Source organism: Ovis canadensis, chromosome 14 (genome assembly GCF_042477335.2).
Source record: "Ovis canadensis isolate MfBH-ARS-UI-01 breed Bighorn chromosome 14, ARS-UI_OviCan_v2, whole genome shotgun sequence".
Lineage (NCBI taxonomy): Eukaryota > Metazoa > Chordata > Mammalia > Artiodactyla > Bovidae > Ovis > Ovis canadensis.
The window spans coordinates 75999107-76025794 of record NC_091258.1 but is presented as its reverse complement, the minus strand read 5'-3'; the positions used below and the strand labels follow the sequence as shown (position 1 = coordinate 76025794).

General features: G+C 47.0%; 1 protein-coding gene across 7 annotated transcripts; it reads right to left on the bottom strand.

Annotated features, from left to right (window-relative positions):
* LOC138418275 (cationic amino acid transporter 3-like) lies at window positions 1–22081 on the bottom strand. 7 transcript variants are annotated; one of them, XM_069549435.1, is made up of 12 exons: window positions 21827–22070; window positions 20638–21036; window positions 19903–20061; window positions 18492–18678; window positions 17974–18086; window positions 17580–17802; window positions 17270–17409; window positions 17067–17169; window positions 16679–16734; window positions 16313–16479; window positions 15935–16043; window positions 15336–15768 (listed from the first exon to the last, which is right to left on the bottom strand). In XM_069549435.1, the coding sequence occupies exons 1-12, from the start codon at window positions 21999–22001 to the stop codon at window positions 15737–15739; spliced, it is 1863 nt and encodes a 620-aa protein (XP_069405536.1). In that variant the 5' UTR covers window positions 22002–22070; the 3' UTR covers window positions 15336–15736. The 7 variants fall into 7 exon arrangements, with proteins under 7 accessions (XP_069405532.1, XP_069405530.1, XP_069405531.1 ...); XM_069549432.1 differs by having other exon boundaries at window positions 16679–16878; window positions 21827–22064; XM_069549433.1 differs by having other exon boundaries at window positions 16679–16878; window positions 20638–21033; window positions 21827–22064.
* Between the last annotated feature and the right edge of the window lie 4607 nt (window positions 22082–26688).

The following is a 26688-nucleotide window of genomic DNA, read 5'->3' as shown; positions in this document are numbered from 1 at the left end:
ACAAAGTGCTCACGAATGAGCAAACACCCCAATCCTCACTTCTAGTTACCTAATCTCAAGCCGCACACCATCCTTATCCAGTGATCTCACCAAGGACTAAGGACAGGATGAGGTTCCAGCCAGTGATAAAAGCATACAGCTGACCCATGGTGACATAGCTGTAGAGATACACGGAACCGGAGCGTGGTACCCGGGCCCATAACTCGGCATAGCAGAACCCTGACAGGAGAGAAAACAAGGCGGCCACCAAGAAGCAGATGACGATCGCTGGTCCAGTTATGTACTTGACCGTTTTACCGATCAGGATGTAGATGGCAGCTCTCAGGATCTTGCCCACACCCAAGATCACCAGGTTGAGGGTGTTCAGAGGAGCTCTGCGGCTCTCAGACTTCTCCTGGGGCTCCAGTGGCCCCAGCTTCCGACCGAACTGGTGAAAATACCGACGCAGCATCCTAGACACAGCTGAGGAGGCTCCGGTCTGCTGAGGAAGCAAGACACGAGGCCATCAGGAATGTCCGTCCACTCTTGGCCCTGGGAGTTCAGTTCTATGAAGCAATGGAGTGATGGGGAGCTGGTGGTAAACGGACATAGCAGACAAGTTCTCTGCCTCTGGGCTCTGGTTTCGTCAAACATAAAGAAGACCTTTAATATGTTTCAGGAGAAGTGAGGGCAAGGGGAACATGACTCCCCAAAATGTCCCACTTTGACATGGGGATTGCTTTGAGCTGAAGGCAATTTAGACCCAGCAGACTCAGGAGAAGCTCCTTGCCTCTCTCTCAGCTGCTGAAAGTATAGATTAGGGGACCTATGCCAGGAAGAGAGCTATTCCCAGAGAGAATTTTTATCTCAAAAAGACCTGGAGCAGCAAATATTTGTTCACCAAGCACTTGCTCTTCCCATTGTCCTGTGACTTGTCTTCCTCCCCTTTGAACCCCCAGGCCCTGACCCCCTTCTCCTTAGATATAAGCTTCAATTGCTTGAATGTCTCTGGGCCTTAGAGTTTTTATCAGACTCGAATACGTAGCAAATTAAACTCGTTCATTTGACTTATGTCAACTTGTTAGACTGGGCAAAGAGCCTAGAGGGAAAAGCTCTGTGCCCCCAGCAAATGAAAAGCTTCTAATGGTGCCTGGCACGCTGGTAATTACACGCTTATTACAGGGTGATTTGAGTGGAGAAGAATGCTGATTTTTTAATAGAAATTGACCAGCTCTGCTGGTTCATATCCAGTTCTGCTTGTCTGGTTTTGCACAAACTACATGCAGTCTCTGTCCCTCTTTCCTGTATAAAATGAGGGAAATTATTATCATCATGATTTCCTTCCTTCCTTGGTATGTGTGAAGTGACTCTTTCAGGCGCTTGCTGATCAGAGAGCTCAGACTACACGTATTTCTTCACCAAGGATCCTGAAATCTCCCAGCTTTCTGTTTCATTGCTTGCAGAGGAAAATGGAATAGGGACTCTGCTTTGGGGCAGAAGGAGATGGAATTTGTAGGGAGGGACAGACTCAAGCCCAGCTCAGTCGAAGCATCAAACCAGAGTGGCCTCCCAACTGCCTGGGGGGAGGGGGGACTCACCTTCATTCTGACTCAGAAACGACCGGACGCTGTTTCCTGCTGCTGTGGGGCCTGAGGTGTCCCCTCACTACGCTGCTCTGCAGGGCTGGGCTGACCCAGGGACCACAAGACACCATCAGGGGGCTTCCACCCCTGATACTCCAAAGTCCAAGTTTAGCATTTTGGTTCAGAGCAAGCATGCAAACGGCCAAGAAACTCTGATTAGGATCTTGGCTCCTCAAACACCCCCGTGTCTTTGAACAAGTCATGTACTTCTCTGCATCTGTGCTTCCTTCTTGCTCAAATACTGCTGAGGAAGCTTTGTGCATTGTGAGCAGGAATGTAAACTGTTACAGCTGCTGCAGATAAAGTATTGTGTGTTCCTCCAAAAATTAAAAATAGATTTACCCCAGAAATAATAAATGCTGGAGAGGGTGTGGAGGGAAGGGAACCCTCCTACACTGCTGCTGGGAATGTAAATAGGTTCAGCCTCTATGGAGAACAGCATGGAAATTCCTTAAACAACTGAAATCAGAGCTACCATATGACCCAGCAATCCCACTCCTGGGAGTACATCCAGAGAAAACAATGGTCTGAAAGGATACATACACCTCAGTGTTCGTTTCAGCACTGTTTGCAATAGCCAATGCCTGGAAGCAACCTACATGTCCATTGACAGAGGAACGGATAAAGAGTCTGTGGTACATGTATACGATGGAAGACTACTCAGCCATTAGCGAGAATGGAATAATGTCATTTGCAGCAACATAAATGGGCCTAGAGGTGATCATACTGAGTGAAGTAAGTCAGACAGAGAAGGAGAAATACCGTGTAATATCCCATATTCTGCTGCTGCTAAGTCACTTCAGTTGTGTCTGACTCTGTGCGACTCCATAGACGGCAGCCCACCAGGCTCCCTCGTCCCTGGGATTCTCCAGGCAAGAACACAGGAGTGGGTTGTCATTTCCTTCTCCAGTGCATGAAAGTGAAAAGTGAAAGTGAAGTCGCTCAGTCGTGTCCGACTCTTAGCGACCCCATGGACTGCAGCCCACCAGGCTCCTCCATCCATGGGATTTTCCAAGCAAGAGTACTGGAGTGGGGTGCCATTGCCTTCTCTGATAATATCCCACATACGTGAAATCTAAAAAGAAATGATGCTCATGAACTTACAAAACAAAGAAACTCCCAGACTTAGAGAATGAACTTAGGGGGAGAAGGGATGCCTGGGGAGTTTGGGCTGGACATGTACACACTGCTGTATTTTAAAATGGATATCCAGCGAGGTCCTACTGTATAGCACAGGGAACTGTGCTTGATGTTATGTGGGAGCCTGGATGGGAGGGAGTCAGGGGCCCCTGCTGCTCTCCATGGCAGGAGGATAGATGGACTCCTTTCAGCCCGCACATTTTTTGGCAGAAGTCACATGAGAGCACCTGGAAGCAGCTATACTGGGGAGCTTGATCAGCGCACCATAAAGAGGGAGGCAAGTTAAGGCCCTGCTGTTGATCAGGAACATCTTGGTTTGTTTCCATGGAGATGGAGGTGGGGGCAGGCAGTGAAGGGGAGTTTGGGGGAGAAGAGATATGTGTGTATATGTGTGGCTGAGTCCCTTTGCCACTCTCCTGAAACTATCACCACATCGTTGACAGGCTATACCCCAATATAAAATAAGTTAAAAAAATAGAAATGACAAGATGAAAAAGCAGAGAGAACAGTTAGGTTTGTATTAAACTAGGTCTAAGATAATGAGAGCCATCATATTGTGAACCTGCCCCCATGACTGGAGGTTGCGGCAAATTGCGCCCTCCTGATTGTCCTAGTAAGAAAGCTGAAGGGACATTCTTGGGGGCAGGATACCTCTCTGCTTCCGCTTCTCTGCCTGCCTCTGCCTCCGTCTCCATGGAAACAAAACAAGATGTTCCTGATCAACAGCAGAGCCTTCACTTGCCTCCCTCTTTATGGTGCTGCGGATCCAACTCCCCAGTACAGCGATTCCCTCACGCTCTCACGGGACTTCTGCCATCACTGGCTTTATTAAGTGCGGGCTGAAAGGAGTCATTTTGTCTTCCTGCATGGAGAGCAGGAGGGCCCCCTGACTCCCCGCTTGCCAAATTATACGTGTCTGTCCTTTAATTAGGCCGGTCTTTCGCACCCGCTGTGCTGGACGCGGCAGGTGGCGCTGGAACAGGGCCTTGAAGTCGGGAAGGATTCCTCCCGAGGGAAACGCTGAACGTGAAGACAGCGAGCGGTAAGTGAGACGTCTGGATTGCGACCAGGCCCTCAGCCTCCTAAGGGTGGGAAGTCCCTTGCTGTCTTACAAAGTCAGGGTGACAATGGGGAAGGATTTGAGAAAGCTGAGAACCCTTATCTCCAGCTTTTCAGGCACCTCCTCCGGACTGCTGGAGCGCAGGTGAAAGAGGAGCCGTTGACACAGTTGCTAAGAGAGGTGGTTAAATATAACTTTTGGTTTCCGGAAAAAGGCACTCTAGACATTGAAAGTTGGGATCGAGTGGGAGAAAATTTAAAACCAGCACACAGGAGAGGGGACCGCATACCCATGACGGTATTTGCGACCTGGGGCTAGTGCGAATGGCCCTATACCCTTTCCAGAGTGAGAAACCACGTGAGAAGGCGCTGTGCTCGCAGGCGGCTGCGTTAACCCTTCCCACCCTTCACCATCCAAGCTTGAGGGCGATTTTCCCCCACCGCCGCCTCCACTGGGTCCAGAAAATGTCTCAGGAGGATTAGCCGCTGACTCGGTTTCAGCAGGCCACGGCCTCTGCCCTGCCTATGGGTGCTTTGGTCATTGAGGACCATCTTGGCTTCCCTATCAGTTACAGGCCGGACCCGAGTAATCCCACTCAGGTTATTGCAACCGATGACACTTTTGACATTAAAGTTTTAAAGGAACTAAAATCTAGTGTTAGGTTGAATGGGGCTAATTCCCCGCATACACAGGAACTATTGGAAATTTGTTTGCGTGGAGATGCTCTCCTTAGGATGTTAAAATGTTAGCCAAAGCTGCTTTCAGCGGTCCCCGATATTTATAGTTTTTTGCCTCTTAATACTGAGTTGTGCTAAGAGCAAGCCGGTATTAATTTGGCCAGTGGACATAATCTTCCTTTTGAAATGCTCACAGGCACAGGGCAATATAGCAGTCCACTAGCCCAGTTGACTTATGATGGTACACTGGTGGGAGCTTATGAGCAGATTGCTAAATGCTGCCGAAGGGCGTGGCGGACAGGATCAGATCCCGGCGAGCCTGCCGGCTCATTTGTTAAAATATTACAGAGACCCGGAGAAGACGTCCCTGAATTTGTAGACCGGCTCTCATCTGCTCTCCGCCGTCAAATTCCTAGTCTTACAGCGGAGGGCGAATTGTTAAAACAATTAGCCTACGAAAATGCCAGTGAAGACTGCAAGGCCGCCCTTCACCCTGTTCGTCAAAATGGCAGCCTTGCTGATTTTGTCCTAGCGTGTTAAATATGGGTACACAGGCTCACAAACAAACCATGCTAGCTCACACAATCTGTGCTGCCTTTAAAAATAATTTTAGCTCTTCCCCTGCCAAATGCTTTCAAGGTGGGAAGCCCGAACATATGAAAAACGATTGCAGTTCCCGGCCCCAAACAGGTGTTACAATACCTCCGCCTACCGGTGACGATAGAACCCCAAGACTGTGTCCTCGGTGCCAGAAAGGCAATCATTGGGCCAGTCAATGGAGATCAAAATTCCGTAGAAACGGTTCCCCTTTACCGCCGGAACCGGCCAGCCGGGCCACCCCAGTACCCGGTGAGGACCTCCAGCGCACCCTTCAGCCCGTCTCCAGCCTCTCAGCCACTGCCAGCGGAAGTGCTGGGTTGCACCTCTCAGTCCGAGTAATTTCAGATTAATGAATCGGATGGCCCCTGTAGCAGTCCCTACTGGGATCAGAGGCCCCCTTCCACCGGGGACTGCAGGACTCATTCTGGGCAGAAGTGGGCTTACTCTTAAGGGCCTCCAGATCCTTCCTGGTCATATTGACCCAGACTATTGAGGAGAAATTCAGGGAATTGATCACTTCCTTCTCTTGCCTTGCCATGCTCGTAACAATTCTAATCCTGTCACCGGAGGAGAACAAGGATTGGGGATCACAGACGATCAAGTAGTGTGCTTTACTCAACAAATACTCTCAGATGGGCCCCACCGGTAAGGTTAAAATTCAAGGAGAAACCTCGCAGATACCGGGGGCTGACATTTGCATCATTACTTCTCATCAATGGCCAGATGACTGGCCCTTGACTGAACCCCAGAGAAAAATCTCAGGCTTGGGAGAACCTCAACAACTTGCTCAAAGTGCAGCAGTTCTTCCTTGCCTAGGCTGGATAAACAGCTCGCCCATTTCCAACCTTTTATTGCAGACATTCCCTGTAATTTATGGGGCAGAGATCTGCTTGCCCGATGGAACCTAGTTCTCTCCAACAAGGGAAAGACAAATCATATGACAGTGAGAATGGGGTACCAAGCAGGAAAAGGGCTGGGAAAGAATTTACAGGGAGACCCTTCTGCTTTACCTATTCAGCCCAAATTGGACAGGAAAGGGCTAGGATAGAAAAATTTTTAATGAGGGCCATTGAAGTTTCTCTGCCACCACACACCATACCTCTAACGTGGCTTACATCTAAACCTGTTTGGGTGGGTTAATGGCCTCTAACAAAGGAGGAACTGATGCATTTACAAGCCTTAGGAGAAGAAGAGTTTCAGTCAGGACGTACAGAGGAGAGTCCTTGGAATACGCCAGTATTCACAGTCCCTAAAAAATCAGGCAAATGGAGACTGCTTCATGACCTTCGAGCTATTAATGCAGAAATGCAACCCACGGGGGCCTTGCCGCTTGGATTCCCATCCCCTTCGGCCATACCTCGGGATCAGTTCAGTTCAGTTCAGTTGCTCAGTCGTATCCGACTCTTTGAGACCCCATGGACTGCAGCACACCAGCCTTCCCTGTCCATCACCAACTCCTGGAGTCTACTCAAATTCATGTCCATTGAGTCGGTGATGCCATCTAACCATCTCATCGTCTGTCATCCCCTTCTCCTCCCACCTTCAATCTTTCCCAGCATCAGGGTCTTTTCAAATGAGTCAGCTCTTCGCATCAGGTAGCCAAAGTATTGGAGTTTCAGCTTCAGCATCAGTCCTTCCAATGAAATTTCAGGACTGATATTCTGTAGGATGGACTGGTTGGAGCTCCTCACAGTCCAGGGCACTCTCAGGAGTCTTCTCCAACACCACAGTTCAAAAGCATCAGTTCTTTGGCACTCAGCTTTCTTTGTAGTCCAACTCTCACTTCCATATATGACCACTGGAAAAACTATAGCCTTGACAGACCTTTGTTGGCAAAGTAATGTCTCTGCTTTTTAATAAGCTATCTAGGTTGGTCATAACTTTTCTTCCAAGGAGTAAGCGTCTTTTAATTTAATGCCTGCAGGCACCATCTCCAGTGATTTTGGAGCCCCCCAAAATAAAGTCTGCCACTGTTTCCACTGTTTCCCCACCTATTTGCCATGAAGTGGTGGGACTAGATGCCATGATCTTATTTTTCTGAATGTTGAGCTTGAAGCCATCTGTTTCACTTTCCTCTTTCACTTTCATCAAGAAGCTCTTTAGTTCTTTTTCACTTTCTGCCATAAGGGTGGTGTCATCTGTATATCTGAGGTTCCCACTGTAATTCTGGATCTTAAAGATTGTTTTTATACAATCCCCTTAGCTCCACAATACAGAGAGAAATTTGCATTTTCAGTACCCTATATTAACCAACAAGCTCCCAGTGGAAAATGTTGCCTTGGGATGATGAATAGTCCTATGCTCTGCCAACCATACGTGGTTAGCGCTCTGGAGTGAGCTCAAGCCCTCTATCCTCATGCCTACATCATTCACTATATGGATGACATACTCTTAGCTGCCCCAGAGGAGTCTCTCCTAAACCCACTTTTTCACCAAGTTCAACATGACCTTATATGATGGGGACTACATGTAGCCCCCGAAAAAATTAAAAAAAAGCTCCCTTTTGCTATTTAGGTTACCGGATTTCAGAACGCCACCATTATACCCCAGAAAGTACAAAACATTAAATGATTTTCAAAAGCTTTTAGGAGATATTAATTGGTTGCTCCCTGCCTTGGACATTCCTACCAGCTCACTTAAATACTTCTCTGAGACTCTTAAAGGAGACTCAGCCCTTTCTTCCCCTAAAACTCTGACTCCACAAACTAAAAAAGAACTTGATATAGTAAAGATTGCCATTCAAAATGCTCAGCTTAATCGTATTCACTATGATTATCCCATTCTCTTCATTTCTGTAGCTTCTCCAGAAGCCCCTATGGGAGTTCTATTCCAAGAACAGCCCACATTTGACATCATAGAATGGCTGTTCCCACATTCTCAGGAGGGCAGAACCCTGTTGACATACATTACCCTCGGGTCTAATTTAATTATGCAAGGAAGGAAACGTGCTTGCCAGTTGACTGGCTTTAATCCTCAAACTCTCCATGTTCCATTTGACAAAACCCAACAGCAGCAACTTTGGCAAACTTGCTTATCATGGCAGGTTGCCCTTGCTGATTCTGTGGGCATTTTAGACAATCAGCTTCCTGCACATAAATAATTACAATTTATTTCCCTAACTTCCTTCGTGTGGCCCAGAGTCACCAAGGCCACGCCTATCCCAGGTGCTCCTACTTACTTTACAGATGGCTCTAACAATGGCAAAGGAGACATTACTGGTCCTGACGAACGAGAAACTCTAGTTACTTCGCATACCTTGGCTCAGTGGGTGGAGCTAGTAGCAGCAATTACAATACTTGTATCTAAAGAGGAGAAGGCAATGGCACCCTACTCCAGTACTCTTGCCTGGAAAATCCCATGGACGGAGGAGCCTGGTAGGCTGCAGCCCATGGGGACTCGAAGAGTCAGACACGACTGAGCAACTTCACTTTCACTTTTCACTTTCATGCATTGGAGAAGGAAATGGCAATCCTCTCCAGTGTTCTTGCCTGGAGAATCTCAGGGACGGTGGAACCTCATGGGCTGCCGTCTGTGGGGTCGCACAGAGTTGGACACGACTGAAGCGACTTAGCAGCAGCAGCAGCAGCAGTATCTAAAGATAAGACCCCTATTTAATATTGTTAGTGACTCTGCAATGTTGTTGGAATGACCAAATCTTTTGAGACTACAAAAATTAAACAAGTTAACTCGGAGGAATTATTCCTATTTCTCCAACTTCAAAAAGCCATTAGTTCCCGTTCCTTTCCTTTCTTTCTTTATTACATGTAGTCGAGCTCACTCTCCCCTCCCTTGGCAATTCTCAGGCTGATCTTTGAACGATGCCCATTTTTAAGCAGGTTTACCAGTCTCATCAACTTCTTCAGCAGTCTGCCCAGTCCCTTAGACATCAGTTTAACATTGCTAAATCCCAAGCAACACAAATTAGTCAAGTCTATCCTTCCTGTCAGCAAGTCAGTGCTTATCAACCTTCACCGCCTGGAGTTCACCCCGGAGGGCTTACTCCAAATAAAATTTGGCAGATGGGTGTAACCCATTTTCCTGAGTTTGGATGCCTTAGCTACCTCCATATTTCTAGCGATACTTATTCTCACATGCTTTGGGCTTCTGCTCATCCTGGTGAAACCACCATTCATGCCCAATGCCATTTATTAGCTGCTTTTGCTCATATGGGCATTCCAAAGAAACTTAAAACTGACAACAGGCCCGCTTACATAAATAAAGCTTTTAAAACCTTTTGCTCTCTCGAGTCTATTAGTCACTCTACAGACATCCCATATAACCCGACTGGCCAGGCTACTGTTGAACGAGCACATTATGCTCTTAAAAATCAACTTTTAAAACAAAAAGGGGGACTAGCAGGGACATCTCCACCTGAACGTCTGCATCTGGCTCTCCTAACCTTAAAATTTTTCACAACAGATGACCAAAAATCCACCCCGTGTGAGAAACACCATTCACATACCCTTCAGTGCAACACCCGCAGATTGGTGGAAGGCGCCAGAAGGTGTTCCATGGGAAGGGCCAACCCCCTCTACCAACCTGGGGTGAGGACATGGTTGTGTCTCAACCATATCAAGGCTCTTGTTGGATGCCAAGCACGTGCATCAAGCCACACCATGAAGCCCCCATTTGCACCACTGGAGATGAGGGATCCCACAGTGAGCATGGCGATGGGTGACCCAGAAAGTCCAGAGGCTACGCGCTCACCAGGCACCTCCTGTGTCCTGGGGACAACTGAAGAGACTCAGTCAGAAGAGCGAGCAGATGCTCCTACACAGACACTGAAGACCCCCGAGACCGTGCTGCTGGCTATGGTGGCATCAGTCTCTCGGGTGGTGACTAGGACAGATGCTGATTTGTTTTGGACTTGTGTTCCAAACCCTCCATCAGCCTGACCCTCAGCCTGGATTTACCCTTCCCCCACAGTTTGGGCCAATGATTCCCACTGGTTCCCTGATCCTAATGGCACCTCCAGATTTAGTACAAGAAGGAGCCTTGCATAATTATTCTGGATTGACTTCCTCCTTGGCACTTTGTGTAGGCAGTGGCTCCAATTGCCTTCATGTCCATACTCAAACTTGGATAAATCTTGTGCCCACATGTGATAATCAAACAGCTCCAATATACACGATATTGGATGGAAGTGTTATAAAAGGCAGGACCACACGACCTGTCGCCTCTGTCCCGGGATCCACCCGTTAGCAGACAAAGTATGGGATGCATCTGAACAGGGGCTGTATTGGGAGGACAGTGTGGTCTGTCCTCATCAGATTCGTGTTACATTTTATGATTGGGGACCTCACGGTCGAGCCCTCGGACGCAACTGTATAACCCTGAAATGGCAGTCTGCCTGTGCAAGGTAAGACACAAGCATTTGTTCAAAGTTCCGGTCCCATTGTTCGGCATGAAGGCTGCTCCTAAGATATAATATATTGATACTATACTAAAAAAAATCGGGTCCTTTATATGTGCATATTTGAAAGATAGCTCTCCCCTTCTACCCAGTCCATATTTCTGCTGGCAATTACTCTAAAAACAAGGATAGCTACACTCTTACAGTGACCGAGAGTCAGACCTTAGGAGTCACTGTGTGTGCCTTTCACACAAGTGTTCTTAGTAGGGAGTCCTTATATTAAAAATGAAAATAATATATGGAATGTAACATGTACATCCTGCAGACTGTATCACTGCATAAATCATGCTGTAATACAGCGCAGTTCTGTGCTTGTCCTTCCATGCATGCCCGCTGCCTGGCTTCCAGTTAACTTAACTGAACCTGGGGAGGCAACACCCGGCATGCATTTGATTATCCAGACACTTGATTCCCTGGTGCGTTGCACTTAAATGCTTTTTGCGGATGCTGATTGCAGGAGTTATATCCTTGTCGTTCTAGTGACTGCTACTGCTGTTGCAACCACTGCCCTGGTAGAGACCGTGCAGACACAGCACGTTGTCAATGACAACAAAATGCTCCCCATGTGTGGAATACTCAGTTAAGGATTGACACCTGACTTGAATCTGAGTTAGCTGCTGCTGAGAACACACTGCTATGGGAGATGGGATGGGAGAACAGATACAGAGCCTACACTTCCCAGCAACAACTTGTTTGCCACTGGAATGTTACTCATTACTGTGTTACTCCTCTTAAATATAATGACCACACATACTTGAGATTTGGCAAAAAAAAAAAAAAAAAAAAGAAAAAGAAAAAGAAATCACCTCCAAGGAGTTTGGAGCAACGTGTCACTAGACATCGCCCATCTCCAGGAACAGGTTACTATTACCAGTCAAGCCCACCTTCAGGCCACCCCAGCCTCAGAAGTTCTGACTAAAATTGAAGATTCTTTCCAAAAACTTAATCCTCTCAGTATAATCAAAGGCTTCGGAGGAGGAAGTCTATGGGGAACCCGAGCACTAATGCTCTTTGGGTTTCACTCCTTCTCACAGTCTGCAGATTCAGCCTCAGATCAATGAGAGAGTCCCCTGAGACTCATCTGTTATTGATCACGATGGCCCTGCAGTCAAGACCAAAAAGGGACGATGTTGCAGCCTGGTGGAGCAGAGACCAGAACCTGCCCCATGACTGGAGGGTACAGCGTAACGCACCCTGTGATTGTCCTAGTAAGCAAGCCGAAGGGACATGCTCTCTGCTCCGCGTCACTGCCTGCCCCTGCCTCTGTCTCCATGGAAACAAACCAAGATGTTCCTGATCAACAGCGGGGCCTTAACTTGCCTCCACCTTTATGGTGCGCTGATCAAACTCCCTGTTATACCTGTTTCCAAGTGCTCTCATGTGACTTCTGCCAATAAAAGTGCGGGCTGAAAGGAGTCATTTTGTCTTCCTGCCATGGAGAGCAGCAGGGCCCCTGACTCCCCGCTTGCCAAATTACATGTGTCTGTGTTTTCATAATTTTGGTCTTTCTCACGCGCTGTGCTGGACATAGCAATGATCGAGCATTCCCTCTATGGATATATACCCAAAACAAACGGAAATAGTATCTCAAAACAGTGTGCAATATTTGTACACGTATGTTCATAGCAGCATTATTCCCCGTAGCTGAAAGACAGAAGCAAACCAAGTGTTCATCCACGAAGGAGTGTGGTCTGTGTGTACAGGGGCATATTGTGCAGCCTGAAAAGAAATGATAGGGAATTCTGACTCAAGCTGCAACACTGAGGGGTCTTGAGGACGTCAGCTAAGTGACATAAGACAGTCACACACACACACACAAATATTATGTGATATCACTTCAGATTCATAGAGACAGAAAGGAGGGTGGTAGTTGGTCTGGGGCTTTGGTGAAGAGGAGAATGGGAAGTAATTGCTAAATGGGGACACAGTTTCAGTTTTATAAGATGAAAAGGTTTCTAGAGGTTGGTTGCTCAACAATGTAAATACGCTTTACTAAACACTCTGAAACGGTTAAGGTAGTAAATTTTATGTCATGTGTATTTTAACAGCCGTTTAACAAAATTGCTGCCAGTGATAAATAATAGAGAGAGCTTCACAGAGTTGCTGGGTATAGTGTATTGCAAGGTGGTTTAATATAAATCACCATGACGGCCTCCTCCAAGGGTACCAAAACCCGCAGGTTCTCAAGTCCCTGATGGTCTCCTCCATATTCAAGGAGGAGGAGCCCCTAATTATGGGATGGCGACAGCATACAGGAGACTGAAATGAAGTGGCCCACATATAATAAATCCTCTATGTGGGCAATCTTTGATATTGTTTGAACTCCAGACAAAAAAAGAGCATCCAGACCTGACCCTGTCTCCCACACCTAACCTGTTTCCCCTCAACACAAACTTACACAGCTCCCAGCTCCTGCTTTCATCTGGAAAACAGGCCTCTCCACCCTCAGTCAGGGGCTGGGCTGACCCCCCCTGCACTCTGGGATTGCAGAGGTCTCTTTTGGGGGGATGTGAACTCAGCGCCCAGTCTCCTACAGGAGAGCATGACCCAAGACTTACTGGATCCTTGGAGCAGAGCCTGGAGCACTGGGTCAATCAGGAAGGCTGAGTTTAGTCATGCAGGGCAGGAGCTGAGACATCTCCAAGAACCGAAGTGGGGAGTCCTGAGCACAGAAGACAGTGCTGAACCCCTGGGGTGGTGATGGGGCTGGGTGGGCGGGGAGCATCTGCAGCTTGACTCCTCTGTGGTTTCCCTCAGGGGAGGTTCCAAAATTTTTTTGTGTGGTAAAATACACATAACATAAAACTGACTAGTTTAATCATTTTAAGTGTGCAGTTCAGTCACATTAAATACATTCACTTTTTGTGCAACCGAACTCCAGGACTTTTTCCATTTGGCAAAACTGAAACTCTCTGTACCAATTCAACAGAATTCCCTCTTGGGAATTCCATTCCCAGTTTCTGGCTGTCACCCTTCTACTCTCTGTCTCTATGACTCTGACAACTCCAGGTTCTTCAGTTCAGTGGAATGAGACAGTATATGTCCTTTCTGGACAGGCTTCTTTTACGTAGAAGAATGTTCCCTAGGATCCATGTTGTAGCATGTGTTAGAATCCCCTTCCTTTTTAACACTGAATAACACTCTACTGTGGGCACGTACCACATGGACTTAGCCATGCTTTGGTCAATGGGCACTTGGTTAGCTTTTGTGTTTTATTGTGAGAAATGCTGCTATGAACAAATGCCTCTTCCAGAGTGTGGTTCCAATTTTTCTGAGTTCATCCTCAAAGGTAGAATTGCTGGATCATGTGGATCTAAGATTTTTACCTGCTTGTGGTGGAGAAAATGTTGACATATTGAAATATGAGGAAGTCAATTTGACGTATGCCTGGCTCAGCTGGAACTTTGTGTGAATTCAAGCAGCCTGTCAGACCCTCACAGCTCATCTTCTTTAACCACTGATGTAAAGAACATCTGTTTTGAAGATAAGAATGAGCAACTCCCTTCTCATGGCGTCCTTGTTAACACTTCCTGGAAGATAAGGTTCCTTTTCCCGCCATCAGCATACAGTTCGTTGCCTCACTGTCTATGTACTCAGTCTGTCTCTTTGGAAATCTTGATGGAATACACCCTGTCAGGTTGATGTGTGTTCTTTGTTTGGATGAAGTATAAGATGATGCTGGAAACTGTGCTTCAGTGGAGCAATTCCCCAGAGCTATCTGAGAGTCTGTCTCCCAGACTATAGTCCTCATTTTGGCTCAAATAAAACTCTTGCTTATTCCCATTATATTGATTATTTTCAGAGACACTTGAATTCATATGATCATCAAGGACCCTGGGAAGATAGGGCTATAAATCTTTGGGAACCCACTCAAACCCTTCTCCCACCCAGTCTCTCTTTTACTACTTGACTCCCCACAGTCTTCACATGATCTGAGACACTCCAGTGTGGGGGGACCCCAACCCCAGCTAGACCCCAACCAGGAGAAGGGGAGCTTACCATCTCTGATGTGAAATCAAGCAACAAAAGCATTTAACGAGCATTGTGCCTGCGTCCAGCCTTGCACGAAGGGATGGAAGGGGATAAAGGGGATGTGACTTGGTCCCCTTCTTCAAGGAGCTCTGTTTGCTGGGAGAGCTGAGCACAGAGGCAGAGAAATGACACTTGATCTAGGAGGTCAGGAGCTCTGCTCCTCATGAAAGAAAACCTGAACAGGAAGTGGAGGGGTGAAGCAGGGATGGGGGTACTGGTGAAGGGCTGGCTAGATTCTGACGTGCATCGAGTGACCCACATGCTAAAACACTGGGCATACACCTTCATGATGCAACTTAGATGTAGTGGTGGGCTGTTAGATTAACCTATATAAAAAATTGAAATAGTTGATGTAAAATACTTAAAAATTTTTTTTTTTTAAAAGCCAGCCACACAAGATGTAATGGAGTGGCTTATGCTGTGGTGGAGAGTTTAGGTCTTTTTTAATGGCTGAGTAGTTGTTTCCTACGTGCAGGTTAGTATTTTTATTTCTTCCTCTGGTTGCTGATTACATTGTGATAATTTTCTGGTGAAAATGTATCTTGCTGCACACTTACAAAGCTGGCACTTTTCTGTATACATATGATATTTTAGGATATTCCTAGTGGCTCAGACGGTAAAGTGTCTGTCTACAATGCAGGAGACCTGGCTTCGATCCCTGGGTTGGGAAGATCCCCTGGAGAAGGAAATGGCAATCCACTCCAGGACTATTGCCTGGAAAATCCCATGGACAGAGGAGCCTGGTAGGCTACAGCCATGGGGTTGCAAAGAGTCGGACACGACTGAGCGACTTCACTTCTTCACTTCACATGATATTTTAAAAAGCTTACATAAAAATTGCAAGACTTTAGGAATTCCCTAGAGGCCTAGTGGTTAGGACTTGGTGATTTCAGTCCTGTGGCCCTGGGGTTCATTCTCTGGTCGGGGAACTAAGCTCCCATAAGCTATGCTTTGCAGCCAAAAAAATGTGCAGTATTTAAAGTTGCTTTGTCTGTTGGCGAAAAATTCATGGCTGTAAATGCATCCCACATTCATACTCCATAGAGGCTCAGAGCAGATCCTCCAGTGCATGGAGGGATTCCATACAGCCTCTACTTCCTGTGGTTAAGATGACCCAGCTCCAGGGATGTTTTTGTCAAGTCTGGGAGGTGGAGCCTGGTGGCTGTTGCTCATTGTTCTCCTCCAGGCTGCGTCAGATCCCATATCCAAAGTATATGACAGATCCTAGTAGGCAAATGAGATAATGAGAAGGGAAAGTAGGTGCTCTCCCCCCTTATAAATGCCCAATAGGCCTCCTATCATAGCATCTGACACAGTTTAGGGAGTGGTGGTAGGAAAAGGATTAGGTTCAGTCACTCAAGAGGTCCTATTTTCCAAGGAAGCCTCTTACCAATCGCTGCCCAGATGCCAAACAGGGCCCAGGTCCCAGAGGTCATCTGCATCATCAGGGAAACGTTCACGAAGATGCTGACCAGCGGGAGGACAGGCAGAGCAGGGACCTGTGGGCAGAGTCAGCTCCTCCCTGAGCACACCCCAGACGTCTGAAAGGGAGACCCGACCCCATGTGGATGGAGGATTCCATTATTACTGGGGATGTGTTCAGTGCCTCTTAGACTGGATTTGTAAAGCATTGAGTGTGGATCAGGGAAGAGTTCAGTGGTTTCAGTAACTCCCCTTCTTCCCTGGTCCAGCGAAGGATGTTTAGACCTCAAAGCATGCAGACTTCATAAACTAAAGGTGGACATTTTGGGCACATAAGGTCACCTACTTTAAAATAAAGATAAGTGGGGTCCTGGGGCTGCCTCCAGATGATGACCGTGACCCCAGTGATGAGCAGCAGCAGCAGCACAGCCACTGTTGTGAGCACGGGGTCTCCAGAGAACAACTGGCTGGGCCACTGGGTCAGGACCAGGCTCAGGTTGGTCAGCAGGAGAACTGCAAGGGTCAAGGAGGAGGAGAACAGGCTGGACTCCAGAAGACAAAGATGTCAGAACCTCGGGTCACACCCCTCCCCAGGCTGCCCACATCAGGAAGGGCCATCGTATCTCCAAGTGTCCTTATCAATGAAAAAGGTACATTTCCACCCTACCCTGCCAATATGAGAATACCATCAAAAAGAAATCCCGCTGCTCACCAAGCAGGGAAGCACATCCATGGACAATCTGGCCAGATTTCCGGGTGGGGATGGTGCTGGGAGGGAACCACAGAGTCTTTAGAATGTTTGTGGTTCCTGCTTCAGGCTCAGAGTTCAAAGAACTTCCTTCAACCTCAGACTTCATCTCAATTTTGTCTTCTGTTTTCTCCTTTTTGCTTAAAATCTGATCTGGCTGGTATCTGAATTAGAGGTATTACAGCAATAATAAGAGCAGCTCCTACTCATCCAACATTGGACAATCTAATCTATCTATTCCCAGCTAAGTGGACCAGGACGTTTAGAAAGCAGCAAGAAAGCAGCGGATGATTACCTCCCCATCAATCTCCAAGAGCCCAAAGCCCCCAGTCAAGGTGTAGTGGGGTCTCACCTGAGGACAAGCACAGAAAAAACCACCAGGGAATAGGCAAGCAGGGTCCCAACAGATACGAGATCCACAAGATCCGTGAATTCGAACAGTAATGCCATGACCGCTGGAGTGACGACATAGACAAGGTGGGCAGGGGAGAGAGTGAGTAACCACTGCACGTTTGGGAAGCTGATTCAGAGAAGGAGTAGGTTCTTTTTATTCACCTGCAATGTTTCCAGAAGCCACGATGGCCGTGACGGGGGTGCCTGTGCGATCATGAATCCAGGCAAGTCCCCGGAAAAGGAGCCCATCCTTTGCCATTTCGCAGATCAGCCGAGGCATGGTGAACATGGTACCCAGGACGCTGGGAGAGAAAACGGGGACATGTGAGAGGATGTGGAGAAGCAGGAGAGGCCAGGGCATCCTCTCCCTGGTCTATATGGGGTAAGATGTCTTTCTCTCTTGTCTCTCAATCCCAAGGGCTGGGATACCCTAGCATCTGACAGTAGATGGGTTGAAAACCACAACACTGACCTGGATGTAAGAGCACAGAGGGTGCCAACAGCCACAAAGTATCTGGCAGGGCCCCACCCTACGTGGAGAAAAGCCTGCAGCAAAGGCCTCTTGGGCTGAATCTGGTAGTAGGGTACCATAAGGGTGAGTGCCGCTGAGACTCCAAAATATGCCAAAAAGCAGATGAAGAGAGAAGTCATGATGCTGAAGGGGATGGAATGCTGAGGATTTAGGGCTTCTCCCCCTGCAAGAAGGGCGGAAATGCTGAGTCAGGAAAACATACTGGGATGAAAGCACAAAATCAAATTCCCTCTTGAATCTTCAAGAAACAGGCTAAGCTACTACCAACCCCTGCACCCAAGAGAAGCCCAAACTGTGCCCAGCCCTCTGATGGGACACACCGTGATCACGTTACCTCTCACGGCAATGGAATCAAAACCAAGAAATGCGTAGAAACATGTAGCTGCCCCGTGGAGAATCCCTTCAACGCCAAAGGGCATGAACCTTCCGGAACCCAGAGGGTCCAAGCTGTGGTGAGAGAAGGAATGAGGAAGGACATGGGTGAGATGTGTTGAGCCATCTCTACTGGACTCCGCCCTTAATATCACGAATCCTGGACCCTCATCACTTGGATCCATCTGCCCGGGTCTCTTTGTTGTTGTTTTGTCATTAAGTCGTGTCCGACTCTTTTGCACCCCCCTGGACTGTAGCCCTCTAAGCTCCTCTGTCCATAGGATATCCCAGGCAAGAATACCAGAGTGGGTTGCCATTTCCTTCTCCAGGGGATCTTCCCAACCCAGGGATCGAACTCAGGTCTCTGGCATTGGCAGGCAGATTCTTTACCACTGCGCCACCAGGGAAGCCCCGGTCTTTTCGTCTTCATATTTCCGGCTCTGCACCACCTCCCCCAACTGTTGCTACGGCCAAGAGTACCGTTCCAAACTATAGGTGTCAGTGGATCCAGATGTGTGCAGTTTGTAGTCCTGTTCTGTGAGCTCCCAATTGCGCAGGTCTCCTTTAACGAAGCCAGAGAGGATGACAAAGCTGAGAACCAAAAGGTTGATGACCGTGAACACTTTGTAAACCAGGGTCGACTCGCGAGCTCCCAGGACCAGCACTCCTGTGGGAAAGATGGAATACGAGACATCCAAAACAGCTAAACCCACACTCACAGAAAGCAGACTAGTGGTTGTCAGGGGTTATGGAGTTAGTGGTGGTGGACAATGGACAGTGACTGCTCAGTGGATATGGCGTTTCCTTTCGGGGTGATAAATATATTTGGAACCAGGTGAGGGTGACTGTTACCTAACATTGTGAATGTACTAAGTCCCACTGACCTGTATACTCTAAGGTCATTAATTTCTTACTGTGACAGTCATCTCACAACATATACCTCTACCGAACTGTCATGTTAAATCCAAATCTACCAAACATCAGCTTGAATTTGTACAGTGTTGCATTTATAGCTCAGTAAAGCTGGGGAAAATAGTATGTTTAAGTTTATGCTATGTTATTTTCTTCTCAGTTAATAATACATCTTTGTAAGGTCTCAATCAGTTCAGTTCAGTTCAGTCACTCAGTCGTGTCCGACTCTTTGCGACCCCATGAACTGCAGCATGCCAGGCCTCCCTGTCCACCACCCACTCCCAGAGTTTACCCAAACTCATGTCTATTGAGTTGGGGATGCCATCCAACCATCTCATCCTCTGTTGTCCCCTTCTCCTCCCACATTCAATCTTTCTCAGCATCAGGGTCTTTTCAAATGAGTCAGCTCTTTGCATTAGGTGGCCAAAGTATTGGAGTTTTGGCTTCAACGTTAGTCTTTCAATGAACACCCAGGACTGATCTCCTTCAGAATGGACTGGTTGGATCTCCTTGCAGTCCAAGGGACTCTCAAGAGTCTTCTCCAACACCACAGTTCAAAAGCATCAATTCTTCGGCACTCAGCCTTCTTTATAGTTCAACTCTCAATAAGATCTCAGTAAATGATTTTCAGCTGGCGTTGACTTTGTACGCCAAGTGACATTTGACAATGTCTGGGGACATCATGATTTTCACAGTTTAGGAGGTGTGTGTGACTGGTATCTCGTGAGTAAAGTTCAGAGTTGCTACTCAACATCCAATGAATGATGAGCTTTTCTAAAAAACCCAAATTGCACACCCCCACACCTATGAATGATCAAGCCCCAACAGTCAGAGGTACCAAGAATGGAATGTCTTGCCTTCTTGTCTTTCATATCACAGACCATATTTTCCAGTCCTCCATCATTTTCCCACCCCAAGCCTTTCTCACCCCAGCTTCTGCTCTGCACCCCACTCTTCCCATCCTATCACCCCCTCTCACCTGTGAGCAGCAGCACCAGGGCCAGGGCGACAAAGTCTGCATAGGTGGGCAGGAAGTAGGGCACATGCAGAGAGAGAGTTTCCTGTAACCCCTGAGAGATGTAGTTCCCAGTCAGGCTGTCCAAGGCAGAGCTCCAGCCCCGGGCTATACAGGCGGTGCCTGCAGTGGCAGAAGAAGGAACATCACTGGCAAACATAAACTGATGCCTAGTACGGGCCATGGGCTATATTTTGTTTTGGAGGAACCCAAACAAAATACCTGACCTCAAAGAGTTTCTTTTCATGGGTTGGCATGGGAATACGCAGACAATTCACAAAATAGATCAACTATTTAATATGCTAGGAGGAGATTAATGTTATGTAAGAAAACATAACAGGAAGTTGGGACCAGGAGGGCTGGAAGGTATGCATTGAAATTTTAAAGCGGGATGTAAAGGAAAATTCCATGAAAGAAAGAGTTGAGCAGAGACTTCAGTATGGTGAGGGGATGAGCCTGTGGGTCATGCCTCCCTCTTAGCCACTGCCTAGAGTCCCCTTTCCTTGTGGGCTCTTGGTCCATCATTTAAGGAAAGCAGGGGAGAGCTGAGAACAGTGAAGTTGTGGAGTTTACCTGCCACTATTACCCACTTCCCCCACAAGGTGCATAATCAAATTCTCATGAAAGAGTGAAGACCTAAACCCCATCTCCTAGAGCCTGATGTTAAGCCCCATACTCTCCTCCAATCCATCCTCTCACCGATGACCAAGGACAGGATGAGGTTCCAGCCAGTGATGAAGGCGCAGAGTTGTCCCATGGTAATGTAGCTGTAGAGATACGCAGAACTGGAGCCTGGGACCCGGGCCCCAAACTCTGCATAGCAGAGCCCAGACAACACACAGGACAGGCCGACCACCAGGAAGCAGATGACAGTCGCTGGTCCAGCTCTCACTCTGGCCACTGCACCAACCAGGATGTACACGCCAGCTCCCAGGGTTCTGCCCACACCCAAGGCCACCAGATCGAGGGTGCTGAGATGGGCTTCGGGACTCTCAGACTCCGCTCTGGCCTCCAGCGGCCGCCTGTGAGCCAGCTTCTGACTAAATTGGTGAACATACTGCTGGAGCATCCGAGACGTAGCTGACATGTTCCAATCTGCTGAGAAAGTAAGACACGAAGCCATCAAGAAGGTCCATCTGCCATTGGCCCTGGGAGTCCAATTCCACAGAGCAATGGAGTGTTTAGGAGCAGTTGGTCAAAAGACATGTTGAGCAAGTCTTCCGTGTCTGAGCTTTGGATTGTTAAACTCAGGAAAGATTTTTAATGTTTCAAAGTTACTGGAAGTGTAAGAGGATTGAGGGGAAGAAAATATGTTGCATCAAAATGTGCCACAGTACTGAACTGGCACTTAAAATATTTTAAGATGGCAAATTTTATGCTCTGTGGCGTTCACGTCTGTTTTCCTAAATTGCTGCCATGGTAAATAATAGAGCCAGCTTCACAGAGGGTTGTAGCAAACCTGATGGTAACTTAATATAAATCACCATACAGTCATCTCTGCAGTCACCAAAACCTGGGGATTCTCAAGTCATTTATGTCGTCCCTGTATCCATAGAGGAGGAACCCACAGATACAGAGGGTCAACAGTATACAGGAGACTGACATCAGTATTCACATCACAAACCCTGTATAAGGGGAATCTTCACTATTGTTTGAGCACCAGTCAAAAAAGAGTCACAGCCTGCAGACTTGATCTAACCCCCCAAATCCCACCTTCTCACACAAACACAGACAGGTCCCAGCTCCTGTTTTCATCTAGAAAATGGGTCTCTCCACCCTCAGGCTGGAGCCGGGCTGACCCCCCACACTCTGGGGTTGCAAAGGTCTCTTTAGGAGGATGTGAACTCAGCGCCCAGTCTCCTACAGAAGAGGCTGACTGGAGACTTACTGGATCCTTGGAGCAGAGCCTGGAGGACTGGGTCAGTCAGGGAGGCTGAGGTTAAGCCGTGCGGGGCTGGAGCTGAGACATCTTCAAGAACCGAAGCGGGGAGTCCTGAGCACAGAAGACAGTCCTCACCCCTGGGTTGTTGGGGTGGAGATGGGGCTGTGTGGGCGGGGACCATCTGCCATGTTGCTATCAGCCCTGACTCTTCTGTGGTAACCCTCAGGGGGTGGTTCCAAGATGGTTTTTGTGGGTGCCTGTGTGTGTGTGTGTGTGTGTGTGTGTGTGTGTGTGTATGCGTGTCTGTTAAAAGACATATAGCATAAAATTGACTAGTTTAATCATTTTAAGTGTGAGGATCAGTCACGTAGGGCTTCCCTGATGGCTGAGCTGGTAAAGAATCTGCCTTCAACGCAGATCTGGGTTCAGTCCCTGGGTTGGCAAGATTCTCTGGAGAAGGGAAGAGTTACCCACTCCAGTATTCTGGCCTGGAGAATTCCATGGACATAGTCCATGGGATAGCAAAGAGTCAGACAGGACTGAGCGACTTCCACTTTTCAGTCAAGTTTTTTTGTGCAAACAAACCAGGACTTCTTCTTCTGGCAAAACTGAAATTCTACCCATTCAGCAACAACCCCTCTTTCTCCTTTCCCAGTTCCTGTAATTACTCTTCTGCTTTCTGTCTCTATGAATCCGGCCACGCTAGGAACTTCATTTCAGTAGAATCGATCAATATTGGTCCTTTCCTGGAAGGCTGATTTTACTTGGTAGAGTGTTCACCAGGTTCATTCATGTTGTAGCATGTGTTAGAAACCCCTTCATTTTTTTTTTTAATTTTTATTTTTACTTTATTTTACTTTACAATACTGTATTGGTTTTGCCATATCCCCTTTGTTTTTATTTTTTTTAATTTAATTTAATTTTTTAAAAATTTTTATTTTTTCCCCTTCGTTTTTAATGCTTAAGAATTCTCTATTGTGGGCACGTACCACATTGGCTTACCCTTTTTTTTTTTTTTGATCAGTGAGCACTTCGGCTGCTTTCATGCTTTATTTATTGTGAAAAATGCTGCTATGAACAGGAGTGTAAAAATATCTCTTCCAGAGTGTGTCTTCAGTTCTCTTGGGTGTAGCCTCAGAAGTAGAATTGCTGGATCTTACAGTTCTAGGATTTTTACCTGCTTGTGATAGAGAAAATGTCCACATATTGAGGTATGGGGAACTCAATTTGTCTTACACACGGTTCAGTCTGAACTGTGTGTGAACTAAGACAGCCTGTCGGACCCCCACAGCACATCTTCTTTAACCACTGAGCTAAAGAGTATCTGTTTTGAAGATAAGGATGATAATTTCCTTATGGCATTCATGTTAGCACCCCCTGGAAGATAAGATTCCCTGCCCAGACGCCAGGGTCCTATAGTCTCCCTACGTACTAAGTCTGTCTCTTGAAACTTTGAAGGAATGTACCCTGTCATATTGATGTATGTTCTTTGGATGAGGATAAGAATGTGCTGAAAACCCTGCTTTAATGGAGCAGTTAGAGCTATTTCTGAGTCTGTCCCGCAGACTCTAATACTCGTTTTGGTTCCAATAAAACATTCCTATTCCCACTAGAGATTGTTTATTTTCACGTATACTTGAATTCTTTTGGTCATCGTAGACCTTAGGCAGAAAGGGCTGTAAATCAGGGGATGCCACTCAAACCCTGCTCCCTCCCAGTTCTCTGACACCACTCAGCTTCCCACAGTCTGCACATGACCTGAGAACACTCCAGCATGTGTGTGTGTGGGTCTTCCCTGGTGGCTCAGTGGTAAAGAAGCTGCCTGCAATGCAGGAGATGCACGAGACTCGGGTTTGTTCCCTGGGTCGGCAAGATCCCCTGGAGGAGGGTGTACTGCTGATCCTATTCATGACACCAGTTGTCTCACTGTTCACACTGTCCCCTGAACCCACGGTAGACGAGGCGCAAGCTAAGGAGCTGGAAGGAGATGTGAGGAGTCGTAGAAGCTGCAGACACATTTCTTCTCTCCTGGCTGGCACGGCCGCCATAACACAGCCTCTCTCCTGGCTGGTGCAGCAGCCATAACCATAGCGTAGGTAACATGGAGCCGTAACATAACCTCATATAACAAGCCATGGTGTTGCTGCCATGTGGCCCTAATGCTGGGCTTTCAGGGTGAAGCTCTTACAGGTGTCCTGCACACAGTAACCCATGATCAGCTGAGTATGTCATGATGCATATAAGTGCTATAAGTGATCTCAGCTGTTCAGGTCCCTCAGTCGTGTCCGACTCTTTGCGACCCAGTGGACTGCAGCACGCCAGGCTTCCCTGTCCATCACTAGCTCCTGGAGTTTACTCAAACTCATGTCCATAGAGTTGGTGATGCCATCCAACCATCTCACCCTCTGTCGTCCTCTTCTCCTGCCCTCAATCTTTCCCAGCATCAGTCTTTTCCAATGAGTCAGCTCTCTGCATCAGGTGGCCAAAGTATTGGAGCTTCAGCTTCAGCATCAGCATCAGTCCTTCCAATGAACTTTCAGGACTGATCTCCTTTAGGATGGACTGGCTGGATCTCCTGGCAGTCCAAGGGACTCTCAAGAGTCTTCTCCAACACCACAGTTCAAAAACACCACTTCTTCACTGCTCAGCTTTCTTTGTGGCCCAGCTCTCACATCTATACATGACTACTGGAAAAACCATAGCTTTGACTACACGGACCTTTGTTGGCAAAGTAATGTCTTTGCGTTTTAATATGCTGTCTAGGTTGGTCATAGCTTCCAAGGAGCAAGTGTCTTTTAATTTCTTGGCTGCAGTCACCATCTGCCAAGATTTTGAAGCCCAAGAAAATAAAGTCTGTCACTGTTTCCATTATTTCTCCATCTATTTGCCATGAAGTGATGGGACAGGATGCCATGATCTTAGTTTTTTGAATGTTGAGCTTGAAGCCAACTTTTTCATTCTCTTCTTTCACTTTCATCAAGAGGCTCTTTAGTTCCTCTTCACTTTCTGTCATAAAAGTGGTGTCATTTGCATATTTGAGGTTATTGATATTTCTCCCAGCAATCTTGATTCCAGCTTGTGCTTCATCCAGCCAGCATTTCACATGATGTACTCTGCATATAAGTTAACTAAGTAGGGTGACAATATGCAGCCTTGACATACTCCTTTCCCAATTTGGAACCAGTCTATTTTTCTATGTCCATTTCTAACTGTTGTTTCATGACCTGCATACAGATTTCTTACGAGGCAGGTTAGGTGGTCTGGTATTCCCAGTTCTTTAAGAATTTTCCAGAGTTTGTTGTGATCCACACAGTCAAAGGCTTTAGTGTAGTCAATAAAGCAGAAGTTGTTTTTCTGGAACTCTCTTGCTTTTTCTATGATCCGTTGGATATTGGCAATTTGACCTTTGGGTCCTCTGCCTTTTCTAAATCCAGTTTGAACATCAGAAAGTTCTTGATTCACATACTGTTGAAGCCTAGCTTGGAGAACTTTTAGCATTACTTTGCTAGTATGTGAGTTGAGTGCAATTGTGTGGTAGTTTGAACATTCTTTGGCATTCTTAGCTGTTACGTAATCATTATTTATAAAAAATGGGGCAAGAGTGAGAGTCTGCGTGATAAAAGAGCCTGATCACACCGTTTTGGCTAATTTTCCCCCTACAGAGATCAAATTGCCAACATCCTCTGCATCATCGAAAAAGCAAGAGAGTCCCAGAAAAACATCTGCTTCTGCTTTACTGACTATGCCAAAGCCTTTGTGTGGATCACAATAAACTGTGGAAGATTCTGAAAGAGATGGGAATACCAGACCACCTGACCTGCCTCTTGAGAAATCTGTATGCAGGTCAGGAAGCAACAGTTAGAACTGGACATGGAACAACAGACTGGTTCCAAATAGGAAAAGGAGTACGTCAAAGCTGTATATTGTTACCCTGCTTATTTAACTTATATGCAGAGTACATCATGAGAAATGCTGGGCTGGAAGAAGCACAAGCTGGAATCAAGATTGCCGGGAGAAATATCAATAACCTCAGATATGCAGATGACACCACCCTTATGGCAGAAAGTGAAGAGGAACTAAAGAGCCTCTTGATGAAAGTGAAAGAGGAGAGTGAAAAAGTTGGCTTCAAGCTCAACTTTCAGAAAACGAAGATCATGGCATCTGGTCCTGTCACTTCATGGCAGATAGATGGGGAAACAGTGGAAACAGTGTCAGACTTTATTTTTCTGGGCTCCAAAATCACTGCAGATGGTGACTGCAGCCATGAAAATAAAAGATGCTTACTTCTTGGAAGGAAAGTTATGATCAACCTAGACAGCATATTAAAAAGCAGAGACATTACTTTGTCAACAAAGGTCCGTCTAGTCAAGGCTGATTTTTCCAGTAGTCATGAATGGATGTGAGAGTTGGACTATACAGAAAGCTGAGTGCAGAAGGATTGATGCTTTTGAACTGTGGTGTTGGAGAAGACTCCTGAGAGTCCCTTGGACTGGAAGGAGATCCAACCAGTCCATTCTAAAGGAGATCAGCCCTGGATGTTCATTGGAAGGACCGATGCTGAAGCTGAAACTCCAGTACTTTGGCCACCTGATGCGAAGAGCTGACTCATTTGAAAAGACCCTGATGCTGGGAAAGATTGAGGGCAGGAGGAGAAGAGGACGACAGAGGATGAGATGGTTGGATGACATCACTGACTCAATGGACATGTTGAGTTTGCGTAAACTCTGGGAGTTGGTGATGGACAGGGAGGCCTGGCATGCTGTGGTTCATGGGGTTGCAAAGAGTTGGATACAACTGAGCGACTGAACTGAAACTGAAACTACAGAGGGCATAGCAGCCCACTCCAGCGTTCTTGCCTGGAGAATCTC

Coding starts and splice junctions, on each gene's coding strand:
- LOC138418275 (XM_069549429.1), bottom strand. CDS start 22,001: ATGGTCCCCGCCCACACAGCCCCATCTCCACCCCAACAACCCAGGGGT. Junction 21,037..21,826: donor GGCTCTGCTCCAAGGATCCA/GTAAGTCTCCAG, acceptor TTACTTTCTCAG/CAGATTGGAACATGTCAGCT. Junction 16,879..17,066: donor TTTTCTGTGCTTGTCCTCAG/GTGAGACCCCAC, acceptor CCTCTAATTCAG/ATACCAGCCAGATCAGATTT.